The 18,459-nt window shown below is 36.9% G+C and overlaps 3 protein-coding genes across 3 annotated transcripts; 1 reads left to right on the top strand and 2 right to left on the bottom strand.

Annotated features, from left to right (window-relative positions):
* Positions 1-253: 253 nt before the first annotated feature.
* Positions 254-2,850, top strand: LOC125659881 (uncharacterized). Its single transcript, XM_048891675.2, has 2 exons — positions 254-360; positions 527-2,850. Exon 2 carries the CDS (start codon positions 564-566, stop codon positions 2,298-2,300), a length of 1,737 nt encoding a protein of 578 aa, XP_048747632.2. The 5' UTR covers positions 254-360; positions 527-563; the 3' UTR covers positions 2,301-2,850.
* Positions 2,851-4,653: 1,803 nt separating this feature from the next.
* Positions 4,654-9,169, bottom strand: LOC125659887 (starch-binding domain-containing protein 1-like). The gene is made up of 3 exons (XM_056150488.1): positions 7,564-9,169; positions 5,528-5,752; positions 4,654-4,935 (listed from the first exon to the last, which is right to left on the bottom strand). The coding sequence occupies exons 1-3, from the start codon at positions 7,697-7,699 to the stop codon at positions 4,745-4,747; spliced, it is 552 nt and encodes a 183-aa protein (XP_056006463.1). The 5' UTR covers positions 7,700-9,169; the 3' UTR covers positions 4,654-4,744.
* Positions 9,170-12,899: 3,730 nt separating this feature from the next.
* Positions 12,900-15,498, bottom strand: LOC125659885 (uncharacterized). Its single transcript, XM_048891681.2, has 2 exons — positions 15,347-15,498; positions 12,900-14,901 (listed from the first exon to the last, which is right to left on the bottom strand). Exon 2 carries the CDS (start codon positions 14,899-14,901, stop codon positions 13,234-13,236), a length of 1,668 nt encoding a protein of 555 aa, XP_048747638.2. The 5' UTR covers positions 15,347-15,498; the 3' UTR covers positions 12,900-13,233.
* Between the last annotated feature and the right edge of the window lie 2,961 nt (positions 15,499-18,459).

Here is an 18,459-nt window from a genome sequence, read left to right as displayed (position 1 = left end):
CATTTCCAATGAAGATTGCAAAACGCATGTATTCTTAAGCTATTATGGCATACTTTATGGAAGGAAAAAAATGTTAAATCTATTTTAGCATGGATGTTAATTTAAATTCATTTTTCTCTTTTTCGTCGTCCATATCGCAATGCAGGATAAATTAATGGAAGGTCATGACCGCATGAGTTAATATAAATTGTCAATATCTTATAGATGTACATGTATTACACGTGTGAGAAGGAAAGCGGATTGAAGAAACTGCATTTACGTACAATATCAACAACTCTTGTTTTACACCGTGCCCTTCATTGTGCGTCATCCGTGAGTTTTACAGGTGTGTCATCCGGACCATCACACAGGTGTGCACAGGTAAAAATTATTAAACGTGCTTCTCAATTTTCGTTCTAGCAACATTTATATTGCATGTCTTAATGTTGATGAGACAAAAGGGGGGGGGGGGGGGGGGGGAATTCCATGCTGACTCACCTGACCTATTATGAAATATATTTCGCAATAATAATTTTTACCTCTGCAGATTAAATACTGAACCTCGAAGAGTGATACGGTTGGAAATGGAAGTTCCGGAGGAACTTATGGTATGCGGATTTTGTCATAATAATTTAGAGTTTCCTAAACTTTTACCATGCCTACACACAGTGTGCGGAAACTGCCTAAAAACAAAGCGAGAAAGTCTAACGGAATGTTCATCCTGTCAGCAGCCAATAGAAGGCATAGAAACCGTATCTACACTACCAGACGATAAATTCAGCAGCAGTCTTATCGATTTCGCTAAAATCTCCAACGAACCTGTAGAGGAAGGCACTGAATCTCTGTCAAAGATGTTGGAGGAGCTAGAAATTCAGCAAAATGAAGCGAAAATCGACCTTAAAAAGCTGAAACTTCAGTCAGAGGAGGCTGATTTCAATGCACGTAAAAACGAAAGGGGATTTCTCAGAGTGAAAGAAAATGCTAAGAAGGAAATAAAGATGAAAATTGAGGATCTTAGGAATCGATTTGACAAGTATCTACAAGAAAAAGAAACCACACTGATGGAAGAACTGGATAGAGATCTGAATGATGAAGAGTTCGATTCTTCTCAGTCTGTTATTTGGATCCGTTCGGTGATGGGGTCAATTGAAAACAAGGAAGAATTACTGGAGAAATGCGACTTACAGTCTATAAAGTCACTACCCAAAGCGACGGCGTACAGGAAAGTCTTAATGGAAATGAAAGACCACATGTCGCATCTCGACAGCTCTATCTCAAGAAAAAATCCCACAGAGCTGGAAGTTACTTTTGAGTATAGTCCGGAAATTGAAGAAATATTTAGTAAACCGATCGGCAGTATTGAGGTTCGAAAATCGGGAAAAATCAAAATGGAGGAACACCAAAGATTGAGGGTTAGTTTGCCACCTTCAGCACCACCAGAATTTAACAATACTCCGTACAAAAATGCCGTGTACCTGAGGACCTTCCCCTCGCTCCTACCGGAGGATAGCAAGGGATACGTGGTGGGAATAGCGTGGGTGCCGACTGACCGCCTAGTTCTCGTCGACAAGTGGAACATGAAACTGAAGTTGTATCGCGATAGTGGACATCTCATCAGCGTGATGAACTTTGCCGGGGGTGAACCGACGGACATTGTGTACACCAAGGGCACAGAGGTCCGCCAGTTATGCCTTGTCGCCATCCCAAATGGACGACTCATTCTGCAAGTGGCTGTGGAGGATAGTAACATGAGGGTTTCCAGTCGCATTACAACAGCGACAGGGTACTCCAGCATCGCATACGATAAGACGTGTTCTAGACTCATCTGCGGAGTCTGTCAACCCTATGGTAGTCCAAGAATTGACATCGTCAGTTCCAACGGGGCAGTGGAATTCACCATTGCTACCGACCTACGACTCCGACCTCTCTTCATCTGTCCGCGGTCTGTTGACATTTTAATGGGTGTCGTTGTAGGGTGCGATTGGCAGAAAAACCGCGTTGTGTTCATTGCGCGAGATGGCTCCATTCGCGGGTCGTATTACGGAAGTCCGGAATCCCCGCTCTTGAAGCCTGTCGGTACGACTCTGGACGGTAGAGGGCATCTCTTGGTGGCAGATTGCAAAAGAAATAAGATTCACATCGTATCGTATTCCGGCGATCATTTAGGAAGCTATGATACGTGTAATGAAGTGGAGGAGCCGCGTGAAATTAATTTGATAGCAAACGAAAACTCGGCAAAGTTGGCAATCTCGCATGGCGCGGGATATGTTAGTATCTACCAGCTTACCGACACATCCACGGAAAAATCAAATGCATGGTGACCATTAGAAAGAGTGCTGTACCCGGCGCGTGAAATGAGTGAACTGTGTAAAGGGATTTCCAAATTATCATATATATGAATAAGTAGATGTATATATAATTGACCCCTATACAATTGATATTCTATTTCCGTCTTGGTGTATACGATACTGGTAGCTGATTACTGAACACTTCATATAACGCATGGCTATATAAGTGTGTACGACAGTAGACAGACAGTACCGCTATATAAAACAGTGTAATAAGTACTATTGTACTATTTATGATTCATTAGAGAGCACATACCATCATTAAAAATATCTATGTATCAGTACATCAATTACGTTTGTAAAATTAATTGTGTTCAAATTGATTGCAATATCAATTCTAGGAGTCTGGCCATGATTTAACTAAAATCATATGAAATCAATATACACGTGTTATACAGGATGATATTACACAGTATACATGTACATGTATGTTATGATGTAACTATAAAATCCTGTATTGCATTACGCAAGCGATAGAATATACCACACTCGTAATTGCATAAATATGATTGTGTTTATAATACAAGTTGTCTCCTACTTTAAACGTGAAACACAACAGAACTGGAAGGTACCGTAAAGCTGAGATTTGTTGAGAATGTTATTGATCATTGCAGGTCTGTAATTCTCCGGTATTAAAGGAAAATTGGAACTGGTACAGCTGTACGAAAAGTTCCCGCCTGGTTGAACCAAAAAGAAACAAAACCATTAAATTTCTTGATTATTTACGAGGATAGGCTTGACAAATTTCCCTTTATTCTCGTGCAGGGACTTGTGGTTTAGTATACAGTAATGATCGACTTCCCTAGGTACAGGGACTTGTGGTTTAGTATACAGTAATGATCGACTTCCCTAGGTACAGGGACTTGTGGTTTAGTATACAGTAATGATCGACTTCCCTAGGTACAGGGACTTGTGGTTTTGACCTACCAGAATTTAGCAAGCACTGAAGTCCTTTCTAAAACATTCTTCCTCAGCCATTATAGAAATGGCATAGGCCGCTTGCTCACCATGGCTGGTTTTTTTATTCGTTATGCAACCAAAATAGTATGGAGCGCCAAATTAACATAAACTCAAATAATTGAAGATATCTTCAATTCTGAATTATTATGCACATTAATTAAATTGATGATAGCATTGATTCTTCAGCTGAATTGATGCGCGCTTTAATTGAATTAATGATCTATTCACTGAAATGAATTAATGATATCAACAATTGAATTGATGTGCACTACAATTCAAATGAAGAGAGCAATAATGGATATAATGCGCGCATTAAATCAATTGATGAGAGCAATAATTGAATTGATGCGCGCATTAATTCAATTGATGAGAGCAATAATTGAATTGATGCGCGCATTAATTCATTTGATGAGAACAATAGTTGATTTAATGCGCGCATTAATTCAATTATTGCTCTCTTCAATTGAATTAATGATATCTTTAATTCATTTGAAGAGAGCAATAATTCTTTTAGAGAGAGCAACTATATAATTAAAGATATCTTCAATTCAACATATCCACAATTGAATTAATGATATCTTTAATTGAATTGTTGCTCTCTTTAAAAGAATTAATGCGCGCATTAATTCCTTATACAAAAGCATTGTAAATGATTTAAAGATGTCTTCAATTGAATTAAAGAGATCATCAAATTATTTAGACCGAACTCTAAATTAATTATTGCGAGCAATATTTCTACTGAATTGATGCTCTCATCAACTGAATTGAAGAGAGCAATAATTGAATTAATGCGAGTATCAAATCTATTATTGCTCTATTTAATGCGCGCATCAATTGAATTGAAGAGAATAATAATTCAATTAATGCGCGCATTAAATCAATTATTCCTCTCATTAATTCAATTGATGCGCGCATTTAAAATTCAACTGATGAGAGCAATAATTGAATTGAAGTGCGCATTAGTTCATTTGATGAGAGCAATAATTGATTTAAAGCCCGCATTAATTCAATTAAAGAGAGCAATAATTGAATTGATGATATCTTCAAATAATTGAAGATATCTTCAATTTTTTGAGTTTATGTTAATTTGGCGCTCCCGATTTCTATAGAAAAAGAGCGAGGTCAAGTTTGTGTGTGGAATAAAACACGAATTAAGGTTGCAACGTTGTTTAATTAAAATATAAAGCGGGACAGGAATACAATTTTTTAGTCTACTGATGAACTATATCGACTTCAAAAAGTTAACGACTGTTACACAAATCATTAGAATTTATTCACAAATCACTAGAATTTATTCACACGAGGTAGAATAGAATAAAAAATAAATCATTGAATTCAGTTAACGACAGTTACACAAATCATTAGAATTTATTCACATGAGGTAGATTGCAATAAAAAAAAAATCATTGAATTAATGCAGGAATGATAGAACTGTAGATATAAATGTCCTCATCTGTTCAGCCTCGTCTGAAAATCCCCCTTATCGACTGACAAAAGGCTACCACTTTGTGTCGGATATCTTGATAGGACGATACCACGACACTAGTAAGGTAGCCTACCTCTACACGCCTCGAGGGGACATATTCACTCTCAGGAGATGGTCCATTATCATCCTGAGCATCATCATCTATCCATTTCCATTCATCAACTGAAATAGAGGTGGTCAATACTGAAGGAAACCAAAACTAATTTCAAAATGGATACATATAAACTAATCTATCAGTGGTGAATCTACAAAATGTTCAAAAGGAGGGGGTGCTAACCAGGTTCATATCTTTTCCGCTCCAAAAATTGGGGGATGAAGGGGGTGGGTGGGTGAAGACCCCAAATTGGCAAAATAAATTGATGAATTCAGTGGGTTTCAACCACCAAGACCCCTCTAAATCCGCCACTGTCTGTGCTTAATGTTATGATAGTCTGTGTATGTGTATATGATCCAAATTAGTATCAAACCCGAGTTCCCGGCAATCGTAACCGTAACCGACCATTTTTTTTCAAAAGGCCGAGCGTGTTCCGATTGGAGCTCCCGGCAGGATAGGGGACACCATCTTTCTAAAATTATTACGGGAGGCCATTTAATGAAAGAAGTGGTAGTTGTTGTAGAGGAGGAGGTGTCCCTAGCCAAACCAGATTATACATAATAAATTGCATATTCTAGTTTTATCTGATTAGTCACAAAATAGAGTACAATAAGAATTAGACTATACAACAAAATATACATCTACGTGAAACTTATATACCTGGAAATTTGGTGATGGTTTCATACGCCGCGTCGTAATTCCACGCGGCGTAACATCGACGACCCCGTTCCTGCAGTACAGTTCTTCTATTGCCTCGCTCCTCCCACCGGAACGCGGTCATCGTGGCGTTTTCCTGGGAAAGTACTACCCACTTCCAGTCAAACGTGACATTTACTGGAAGTTCGATTAATACAATCCACTCCCCTGATCTTTTGGGAATTTCATCTGTAAAGTTAAAAAAATGTTTGGAAATGAACTAGACGTGTTATTACCTGGAATTTGAAATGTCTTTTAGTATAAATTAGGATAGATATTTGCCTTTATTGTTTCACTAGAATCAACACAATTTTCGCTTTCATTTTACTATGCTTCACTATGTTAACAAACGTTAAGCAGTATATTTGGTAAATTTGATTTCGAAAATCGATAATGGATGTATGATAGTAACAGTTTTAACATATTGTTTACTATGAAAATTCAAATTTATTAAAACGGACATTCTACTTTCATAAACTGATTGAATTCGGTTCAGCATTCGTAATATATACTGTACACTCATAATTAACAGTGTGTTATAAATCGTTAATGATATCAGTGATTAGCGGTGTGTTACAAATCGTTAATGATATCAGTGATTAGCTGTGTGTTACAAATCGTTAATGATATCAGTGATTAGCTGTGTGTTACAAGTCATTAATGGTATCAATAATTAGTTGTGTGTTACAAATCGTTAATGATATCAGTGATTAGTGGTATGTTATAAGTCGTTAATGATATCAGTGATTATCTGTGTGTTCCAAATCGTTAATGATATCAGTGATTAGCTGTGTGTTATAAATCATTAATGATATCAGTTATTAGCTGTGTGTTACAAATCATTAATGATATCAGTGATTAGCTGCGTGTTATAAATCGTTAATGATATCAGTGATTAGCTGTGTGCTACAAATCGTTAATGATATCAGTGATTAGCTGTGTGTTACAAATCGTTAATGATATCAGTGATTAGCGGTATGTTACAAATCATTAATGATATCAGTGATTATCTGTGTGTTACAAATCGTTAATGATATCAGTGATTAGCGGTATGTTACAAATCGTTAATGATATCAGTGATTAGCTGTGTGTTACAAATCGTTAATGATATCAGTGATTAGCTGTGTGTTACAAATCATTAATGATATCAGTGATTAGCTGTGTTATAAATCGTTAATGATGCCAGTGATTAGCTGTGTGTTACAAATCGTTAATGATATCAGTGATTAGCGGTATGTTACAAATCGTTAATGATATCAGTGATTAACGGTATGTTACAAATCATTAATGATATCAGTGATTATCTGTGTGTTACAAATCGTTAATGATATCAGTGATTAGCGGTATGTTACAAATCGTTAATGATATCAGTGATTAACGGTATGTTACAAATCATTAATGATATCAGTGATTATCTGTGTGTTACAAATCGTTAATGATATCAGTGATTAGCGGTATGTTACAAATCGTTAATGATATCAGTGATTAGCGGTATGTTACAAATCATTAATGATATCAGTGATTATCTGTGTGTTACAAATCGTTAATGATATCAGTGATTAGCGGTATGTTACAAATCGTTAATGATATCAGTGATTAGCTGTGTGTTACAAATCGTTAATGATATCAGTGATTAGCTGTGTGTTACAAATCGTTAATGATATCAGTGATTAGCTGTGTTATAAATCGTTAATGATGCCAGTGATTAGCTGTGTGTTACAAATCGTTAATGATATCAGTGATTAGCGGTATGTTACAAATCGTTAATGATATCAGTGATTAGCTGTGTGTTACAAATCGTTAATGATATCAGTGATTAGCTGTATGTTACAAATCATTAATGATATCAGTGATTATCTGTGTAAATAAAAAGGCCTAAAATTACAAAATGAAACGCACCTCAGATTGCCACTGGGGAAGTAAATAAAAAAAAAAAAACAATCATTATAAGTTGCCTTACTGGTAATTTTGATCAATATGGCCATATTATGGTAATTTACCTGCTATTACGGCTCGTGTCACGTTCCACTGCCCTAACTCTGGGAGGGAACCAGTGATACCCAAAACAAGATCTTCGCTGTTGGTAACATAGTGGGTCCTAAATTGGACCCACACAGTCTTCTCTGTACTATCCATGGTAATTCAGAATTTTTAAGCTAAAGAAACAGCGAACACTGTCCCGAATAATGACTGATGCCTTTGTAGCAACTCGTCAGAATGCACCTTTGTTGGCACTTCTCAACCAAACTATACATTATGACGTCACGCTATTGTTTTTCATTGAATTTGCGTACGCAATTTTATGACGTCACAATAGAAATCTAAAATTATGATTTTTAGCACATAAAGGTGAATATACGCACCGCTGTGGTTTCAGATGAAACGGTATAAAATCTCTCCCTCTCCAAATCTTAAAGACAACTTAATATTTGGATTAAAATACTTACCTGTGGAAAGACTTGCTTAGAACATGTAAAATTGATAACAGATTTTGCGTACATATTATTCAAAAACCTAGATTGTGTTTCGAGATAAAATCAATGAAAAATATAGGCCTAAATCAGGTAGTCTATACATACAATATGCCTACCATTATTTCTTAATCCCAATTTTCTCATTACGTGTTAAAGCTATCTTCCATAGGAACTTGTATGACTATAATGTACATTTTGTTAATGATCTTGTCAATGAAGACGGTAAATTATATTCCTATGAGGAATCTGTCAGGCTCTATCCAACCATTATTAAAATATTTTATTTTTAGATTACACAGGTATGATACAAGTTGTGAAAACCCGTCTTAGAAAGGTAAACTTTATTGGTCCACTTACTAAAATCCCCCTCTCCTTAATTACAGTCAAGTAAATACTCTATTAAAATGCAAAAGATCAAATTCTAAATCAAAACACTGAGTCACTCTACACAAGCTGCCTAAAGATACCTACAAGAGCATTCAAACACATTCAATAACAAGCTCCGGTCAGCTCCAGATTTTCCGTTACGCCACACTCCAATATCAAAGTGTGAATCTAGTATGGTGTACAGTTAAATGTATGGTTCAGTCTAGATACTCTATTAACCGAATGCAAAAAATGAAAACCATTTTACGAAATTCTGAATCAAAACACTGAATCACGTTCTACAAGCTGCCTATTTAAAGATATATACAAGAGCATTCATATACACGAGCGTGTGTACACATTCAATAAGGAGAAAAGTAGAAACAAGTGATACATGTATGTGTTCAGACCTTCAGTGATTACACCTCTGGTGTGTCCAGGGAACGTATTGGCCATACACTTACTTTTGTATTCTTCATAGGATATAAAATCTTCACTTTTCATCTAGCGAACTTATGTTTATCCGAGGGTGGGGGGAGGGGGACAGCTAGAGCGGAAGTCTACCTACATTAGTAAACAAAATCATTTGAAGTTGTGTGTTTTCATTTCACATGGGGCTGTACATTGACTCAAAGGTATGTTTTGACACAAGTGTAGTGGGGGAATATGTTAGGATTTTGATTTTATTTTTTTTTTTATATTAGAATTTTGAAACGTTACCCAAAAATGAAAAAAAAAAAGTGCACTTGCATATGAGTTTGTCGCTTTTTTTTTTTTTTTTTTTTTTTTTTTTTTTATAAATGATTTACTAAGAGAAGAAGAAATGTTTGTATCTGCGGTTTTTGGAAGTCCGTGATGTCCTTGACGGTAGTGTTAGGGGATAATGGCAAGCCTGTAGGCCTACATGTATTGATAAGCGAATTCATATACAATCAGGGATTTTTTAAGACCCATTTTAGGTCCGATTATCAACCCTTCCCCTCCTGAAAATTACCAAGTTTTATTCAATTTAACTTGCACTTTCCCAAATAATAAAAACTGGCGAAAACATATTTGTTAAAAAATAAGTTCGATGTCAATAGCCTAGTTTACGTACGACATACATGACAAAGACGCATCAAATTCTAGATGATTTAATAGACAAAATAGTATTCTAAGAGCTTAAAGAAAAGAAAGTTAAATATGTAAAATAAAGAATTGATTGATAGATTGATTGATTGATTAATTGATTGATTGATTGATGTTTTCCGCCACACTCAACAATTTTTCAGTTATATCGTGGCGCCCAGTTTTTAGGAGAATGACATCAGTTCGTGTTTGATGACTTGTTTGATATATGAATTGAATAGTTTTTTAGCTGTCCATGGTCAATATGAACGGATTTTGATATTGGGAAAAACCAGTATTATGTAAATAAGCTAAATATATGAATAGTATGTTTCTAGTATATCATATTAAACACATTGTTATTTAATAACTATATACATAATGTACATCAGTGCGGCAAATTAAGCGGTATGAAATTGAACATGGAGTGTAAAATGTCTGAAAACTAATCGCTTTTCAACTTCCAAATTAAAATACATAATTTTGATAAGTATGTCTATGCAGTAAAATGAGTTTGGTTAACACTATGTAATTTACATTTCTATAGCCTACAGTCACTGCAGTCAGAGTGCCCCCCCCCCCCCCGGACATGTTCTAATCTACCATGGTCCTAGGTGTGGTTACAGTCATTCAGTTTACAGTCTGTATTTCTCTCTTCTGCTAGGCTGGACTGAGAACGGTCTCGCTATTATGATTTTCAGTTTACAGTCTGTATTTCTCTCGTCTGCTAGGCTGGACTAAGAACGGTCTCTCTATTGTGATTCTCAGTTTACAGTCTGTATCTCTCTCTTCTGCTAGGCTGGACTGAGAACGGTCTCTTTATAGTGATTTTCAGTCTGTATTTCTCTCGTCTGCTAGGCTGGACTGAGAACGGTCTCTATTGTGATTTTCAGTTTACAGTCTGTATTTCTCGTCTGCTAGGGTGGACTGAGAACGGTCTCTCTATTGTGATTTTCAGTTTACAGTCTGTATTTCTCTCGTCTGCTAGGCTGGAATGAGAACGGTCTCGCTATTGTGATTTTCAGTTTACAGTCTGTATTTCTCTCGTCTGCTAGGCTGGACTAAGAACGGTCTCTCTATAGTGATTTTCAGTTTACAGTCTGTATTTCTCTCGTCTGCTAGGCTGGACTGAGAACGGTCTTTCTATTGTGATTCTCAGTTTACAGTCTGTATCTCTCTCTTCTGCTAGGCTGGACTGAGAACGGTCTCTTTATAGTGATTTTCAGTCTGTATTTCTCTCGTCTGCTAGGCTGGACTGAGAAAGGTTTCTCTATTGTTATTTTCAGTTTACAGTCTGTATCTCTCTCTTCTGCTAGGCTGGACTGAGAACGGTCTCTCTATAGTGATTCTCAGAATAATAAACTAGTGGTTTCACTATCCACACGTCATTTAACAGAATGAAACAGAAATATAGATGAAATTTTCGTTATTTGTCTTGTCATTTGTGCAGAAATTACTTACAGAACAAGTCTAAATAAGGGCTTATCTCACATACAAAAAGTCCTGATCCCCTCCCACAAGCTTATAAGTACCCCTGATGTGTTACATGTACAAGTAAAAATAAAACAAATATGTTTATACACACTCTGATGCGTTGTCATTAGTAGGGGTATGTAGTCAGGACACAGTTCCCACGTGCACACAATTTATGTTTGTATTTTTTCACGATTTCCCGAGAGATACAGTACTGAATTTCTGAAAATTTCAGGCGTTGAATTTACATATACATATTGCCTCTTTTCGTAATGTTTGCATGTAGGAGTTATCGTTCGTGTGCTTAGGATTTGATACACATATTTTTAGGAGACTTCTGAATTTATCAATGGAAGAACTTGTATTCCCTAGGATCAGAGATGGTGATGATCACGTGTCTTGTTATAAATAAATACATAATGAAAATGACTACATACAATTTTGTAAACTTGAGAACTTGGCATCTACTCACCATACTTATTTCCAAATCATCTCCAAACAGGAGTATATCCAATAAGAATTTGATTATACTTACATCTCGGGAAACTGTATCAACTAGCTATTTGTAATGAAATTAAACATGGAATTTTTTTTTCAAATATTCATTATTAATTCTAACATGACCCAAGATAGTTTCCATAATCTCCGAACACAAAGGGCTAAAACAAAATAGTAGCAATCAGCTACATGTGCAAGTCTCATTTCAAAGTCTCAAAGGTCTTAGAGAAATTGATAGTTCATTATTTAGATAATGTTTTTTGCAGATTTTGTTGCATTGTGCCTATGCATTTTCAACTATATCCCATTCGTAAATAAATTTTGAGTAGAGAGAATTAATTGATTGGTCGATGTTTTCTGCCACACTCACCAATTTTTCAGTTATCTGGTGGCACCCAGTTTTTATTGGTGGAAGAGAGAACCCAGATGCAATATACCTGGGTCTCCACCGACCTTCCGAAAGTATACTGAGAAACTTTCTCACTTACCGGCGCGAGCGGGATTCGAACTCGGGCCGACAGAGGTGAGAGTGAAAGTACAAGAAATTCCTTCATCTATGATGTATAATTGTAAATTTCAAAGAGACGTCTGAAAGTTACGTACATACACGTGTATTTCCTTTTTAGCGCTATCGATCATATTGACGGTAATGGTAGAGAGAGGGTTATAGTAACTCCTGTGATAGATCGGAATTATATAACAAGGATCCGCCTGTCTTTTTGTTTTAAGTCTATAGCGAAAATTTCACCGCCTGTTCTTTCCATTACCAAATGTTTATAAACAAGAGCAAGGGGGAATATATTGCACAGTCCTCTTTGTCCCTGGCCAGCAAAGAAAACACAGTTCCTGATTTTTTTTGATTTTTTTTCTGTTGTGGTTTATTTTTAAGACAACGTCAGATGACACATATTTCAATTATAACTTAGCAACCTCTGTAGTGCTTCTTTCACAAAAAATCACTTCTTTCTTCAAACTTTCGTTCAAGTCCATCAGTTTCTGATTAAACCAAAACGCATAAAGTAAGATGTACTATTGTCATAATAACCATTTTTGTTTAATTATGTGTATTGCAGTATAAAATTTCGCAATTTTGCGAAAAATTACAATTTTATTCATACAAAAATTTGTGGACACATTACTTATTCCTTCTTAAATGAAAACAGAATCTTATTGATTTCGTGGTCTTGTTCAACCACGAAAATTTGAATCCACCGAAAATCAAACCCATTGTGTATATTCATTCTATGCAGGATGTCCTTTGCATGCAGTGTTTTAATGAATGTATATATAACCATTACAATTAATTAGGTAAGATGAGAATCTATTTCCTATCCAAATGTTGAAAATACATATATAAAATATGTATCAATCGATGATGGTATAAACCATGTATTTAAATAAACATCATAAACAAAATATTCAATTATGTAGAGTTTAATTGAAACAAATCAAACAGGAATCATTGGATTTTATCTTCAGAGTGAATATTAGATCACAGCTGCTCACTAATCACATGTTACTTTTCTTTCTGGCACATCAAGGTTCTTGTATCTGGTCTAACCTTGGCTTTGAGTAAACTGTTTCCCTGTGCAGATTGTTCGGTATTATGCACTTAAACACAGATGGCAGCCTAAAACAATGACTTTATGACCAACTCGTGTCATCGGTTGTTTGGGTATTTCAAGTCTTATTAAATCTACGCAATGCATGTTACTTCAAACAGGGATAGTAGCCGAAACAGTGACTTCACGACTAATTCAAATACTTGTACATTTTGACTGTACCGCCTCCACAAAGCCAGATATTATTGTCACTGTCTCTACACAGTCCGTATTCACTAGATATTCCATGATCCCTGGTCAGTAGGACGGTGATAAACTCTCCGTTCTGATCAATCACGTGGACGCTGTCACCATTGCCAACACTGACTATCACCAAGATCCGCCCCTGGACGTCGGTACATATTCCAAATGGATTGAATTCTGATTCGTCCTGACGCCCTCTGTAGGAGAACCGGTGATTTCCGTCCCTGTCCACCACCACCACGGCTTTATTGAGGATACCGTTTGACGTGCAGATGTCGCCGTTCACGTTTTCTGTTATATATCTAGGATATCTATAAAGAGGCTGACCCTGGGCGTCGTACTGACTCTGCCACAGCTCACGACCCTCCTTGTTGTATCGGACCACTCTATTGTTGTGACCAGTCGTCATCCCCACCAGTATGTCGCCGGTCCTGTGGGAGGAGTACACACTGCGGGGCCACCAGTCTCCCGTGGTTTTGATTACAGTTGTGGTCTTCCTGTCTGATGTGTATTTCTTGATGCTGTTGTTTGTTCTGTCGATGTACAGCAGATCACCGTCGTGAGTTACAGCGTGATAACCGTACAATGAGAACGCATCTGTTTTAATCTCGTCCAGTTTGTTTCCAGTCTTGTCCATGAGCATGATCTGGCCTTTGCTATCTCCAACCCAAACTTTGTCTACAGATACACAGGAAATCTGACGTAAACGTGTAGAGGGCACATCGAACTCCAGACATTTTATAGGAGAACCGATAGAAATATTTCTTGACACGTTAAGTTTTTTTGAAATTTTTTGTTTTTGTTTCTCATACGTAGATCTCTTTGGCATACTTAATTTTCCAAACAGCTTCATGACCCCGTCCTTGTTGATGATTTCTAGTTGGTACTGAGGATTTTCTAGGCTTGGTAATTCAGGCTCTGTAACTTCAGACTGGAGTATTTCATTTCGCAGCGCTAGCTTCTCGTACGGTCGTTTTTCTTCATCTTCAAACCCGTCGATGAAATCTTCATAGTTGGATATAAAACGAGATATAATGGCTGTTTGATTTTCGAATTCCTCATCCAGGGATTTGTCGCTGATATCAAGATCTCCGAGTTTCTCCTGGAGAATGGTGTCTACTAAATCCTTAATCTGTTTTGCATCTTCTCGCAGTCGTCTCCTTATGTCGGTTCTTTCCTCCTTGGACTTTTTTCTCTGGTCAGATAATTTCTTTAAGCGGTCGCGCAGTTTTGGGAGAATATTCTTCTTCGCGTTTTGTATCTTTTCTCTGCAGGGTTTCTCGATGTCTTTTAGTGTGTCCTCAAGGTTTCTGAATGTGTGACCTTTATGGTTTTCCTTCATACATCTAGAGCAGACCGGAAGCTTGCATTCCTGACACGCCATGTCATAAGAGAATTCTGGATGGATGTGACAGGATTCGGTGTTTGGAGATGTCGTCGGTCTCTCCTGGTAGGGGACGATGACGTGGGATCTGGTGGCGTTGCTCTTGGTGTGACGGTCCCGGCATACCTGACACAGGTTGTCGGTACAGGTGTTACAGTAATATTCAGCGTTCGCCTCACACTGTGTACACTCCACATAGTGCTGGGCAAACTTTATATCTTGTCTGGACATCTGTAGATTGTAGACAAAACGTAAATTATTTATTATAATGAGTTCACTGATAACGTTAGTAGGACTTTAAATGGATCATTCATGGCGTTCCGACTGATTGAGCTTTCATCGATCGTAAGATAAATCTAGAGACATTATACGTGTCTTTGATAAAACGAAAGTTGAAATTTACAATGTAATATACAAATACGACGGTTTATAACAAAGATTATTATTCAGCAACTGTTGATGTCAATGTATAGAAACTTGTCGAAAATAAATTACTAAATGTTTCATGAAGCTTAAGCTGACACAGGTTGTCGGTACAGGTGTTACAGTAAAGCTTAAAAGATTTTACATGTATATATGCAAATATTTAGTTTCCTCATTTCCTATTGTCAAATCTGTTAATTGGACATTTCTCGGGAATAGTAGATATTTGATATTCATAAATCATACAACCTACCTGTGAGTCGTTTAGGTGTGCCTTAATAGACAGTCAACTCACTGGATTTCCCGTGAGTCTGGGTCAGGTGGGTAGGTATATGAAAAATCGGTCAAGCAGAAAAGAAAGTTTAAATTTTTATGCACATCGAGCACGATATTTTATGCATAAGCTTGAAAAGTCAAGTAAAAATCAAACAAACACACACACACCAAATAAATAAATTTACAAGCACAAAAAATAAACGTTGATATAAATTGCACGTGCATGCGACGGCCCCATCCAGCCTGATCTACTTTACGTATAGGCCTCCAGCCTGATTTACTTTACGTATAGGCCTCACTGACATGCGATACTGTGCCGTGTACCATTTTAGTTTCAAAAACAATAAACATAACAAGTTAGATGCATGCTCGATTGAAATAAAGGTATAGGTGAAAAATTAATTTAATGCACGCGGAGTTTGCCAGTGTTAGAATTGTTTCCAGTCGTTCGAAATCGAGTTTAGTAAGCGGAGTTTCATCAGAAATTTTAATTATAATGCATACCCTTTACTCTTCAGTGTTATAACATTTTTAAAGAATGACGTAATGGTTTATTGAGTAAATTGTTTATTAATGTTTATTCATCTGCTTATAGTCATTGTTGAGGGGGTATGAAGGGCGCCAGCATGGTAGGAAAGTGATTTTAAATTCAAATCTTCCTAAAATATTCCGGCGCTCATGTCTCCCAATACTGAAAAAAAAAACCAACAACACAAGAGGCCCATGGGCCTAGAATCCTCTTCTGATACATTGTAGAACAGGCAAAAATTCTCACTAACCAAGATTCATCAAAGACCAAGTGACCTACTTTTTGGTCGACACACTCCAAAGACTCAAGATGCATCAACTGACAAAGTTTGATAATTGAAGTCAAATAGTATCTAAAATATTCAGATATAAACGTCAAATTCCAAAAGTAGGTCACAGTGACCTACTTTTTGGTCGACACACCCTGAAGACTCGACAGGCATCAACTGACAGTTTGATAATTGTAAGTCAAATAGTATCTGAAATATTAAAATATAGCCGTCAAATTTCAAAAGTAGGTCAAGGTGACCTACTTTTTGGTCAACAAACTATGAAGACATCAATTCACAAAGTTTGATGATCCTAGCTTTCATAGTGTCCAAAATATGCATCTAAAATTGAAAATGTGAAATTTGAATGTCTGCAAAATTCAAAAAGTAGGTCACTGTGACCTACTTTGTTATAAATATGTTTCGAGGCCTCTAGAGGCATCAACTTACAAGGTTTGATGATTCTAAACCTCTCGGTATCTGAAATAACAACCTAAAATGTATTTATAAATGATTAGCCATAAAATTCAGAAAGTAGGTAATGGTGACATACTTTTCACATGACGCACTTCAAGGTCCCATGATCAATCAACTGACAACTTTTGATGATCATAGGCTCAAAAGTGTTCAAGCTATGCATCAAAATCCATTTAATAATAATTACCTGCGAAATTCAAAAAGTAGGTCACCATGACCTACTTTTGAGACAACATGATATTAGGTCCTAAGATGCATCAACTGACAAAATTTGATGATCCTAGTCCTTATACTAAGCAAAATATCAAAGTTTTAACAAAACAAAATTTAAGGTCTACTTTGAAGTGACCTCAAGACCACACCCTTTGCCCCAGGATGATGCCTTGAACAATTTTTTATCTACAACCTATCCTCATCCTTATGCATAAGTTTGGTGATAATTTGCCCAGTGGTTCTTGAGAAGATTTTTTAGCAACCACTACTTTTGTTTGCATTTTTCTAATTATCTCCCCTTATTAAAGGGTCACAACCCTAGTTTTAGTACAAATGAAAGCCCTTGGGCCAAGGATACCCTGTGACAACAAGAGGCATTTTGAGCAATGCTCATTAAGAATACCCCCCGCTTACCCCAATCTCCCAAAGGGTGTTGGTAATAGGTGTAAACTACCTCTTTTCTGAGTGTAAAAAACAAATGGCATGACAAACCTTGGGTATTCTCCTTTGTAGGGAGAAATGGATTATCTAGGAACACAGCATCTCCATGCGATGAAAAAAGCTGTTTAAGAATTTAAATGGAAACCATATTGCTACTTCGATGTCCAGTGCACGTGACCTTTTGACCCCAAAATCGATAGGGAACATCTGCATACCATGGGTAGTCCATATGTATGATATGGTGACTGTAGGTGGAAAGGATAACGCTTTTGAGTCCGGAAACCATATTGCTACTTCAATGTCCAGTGCACTTGACCTTTTGACCCCAAAATCGATAGGGAACATCTTCATCCCATGGGTAGTCCATATATATGATATGGTGACGGTAGGTGGAAAGGATAATGCTTTAGAGCCCAGAAACCATTGCGTCTACAGATGGACGGACGGACGGACGGACAACCTGATTCCAGTATACCCCCCACCCCAACTTGTTGCAGGGGGTATAAAAATTGGCCAAGGGGTTCTTGAGATATAGCCCTTTTTCCAAAAGTTGACGCACACTGCACGCCACACATATGGCCAAATGATTAGCTCTTTGAGCCTTTGGCTCAGAAGAGCTAAAAACCAAAGAACATTTCATTGTTTTTATATTCACATTGATCAACATTGGCTACACTGACTGTAGAACGCAATGCCTATTTAACATTTACATCCTGGACAAGAGAAAGCACGTCTTTTTTGTTTTTTGTTACATTGAGATAAATCACACTATAAAGTACAAAACTGCAGAGATCCAGGCACACCTATTTACAATTCCAGGTTGTGATCCTCGGCACACCTATTTACAATTCCAGGTTGTGATCCTCGGCAAACCTATTTACAATTTCAGGTTGTGATCCTCGGCAAACCTATTTACAATTTCAGGTTGTGATCCTCGGCAAACCTATTTACAATTTCAGGTTGTGATCCTCGGCAAACCTATTTACAATTCCAGGTTGTGATCCTCGGCAAACCTATTTACAATTCCAGGTTGTGATCCTCGGCAAACCTATTTACAATTCCAGGTCGCGATCTCAAGTGACATCTTTATGCAATGGAATTCAGTTCTGGTGTGGAGTAAATGCACACAAGATGTTTAAATTTGGAACATATTTTAGGAATT

This window comes from Ostrea edulis, chromosome 9, assembly GCF_947568905.1.
Source record: "Ostrea edulis chromosome 9, xbOstEdul1.1, whole genome shotgun sequence".
Classification (NCBI taxonomy): Eukaryota; Metazoa; Mollusca; class Bivalvia; order Ostreida; family Ostreidae; genus Ostrea; species Ostrea edulis.
This window is presented reverse-complemented; position numbering and strand designations above follow the sequence as displayed.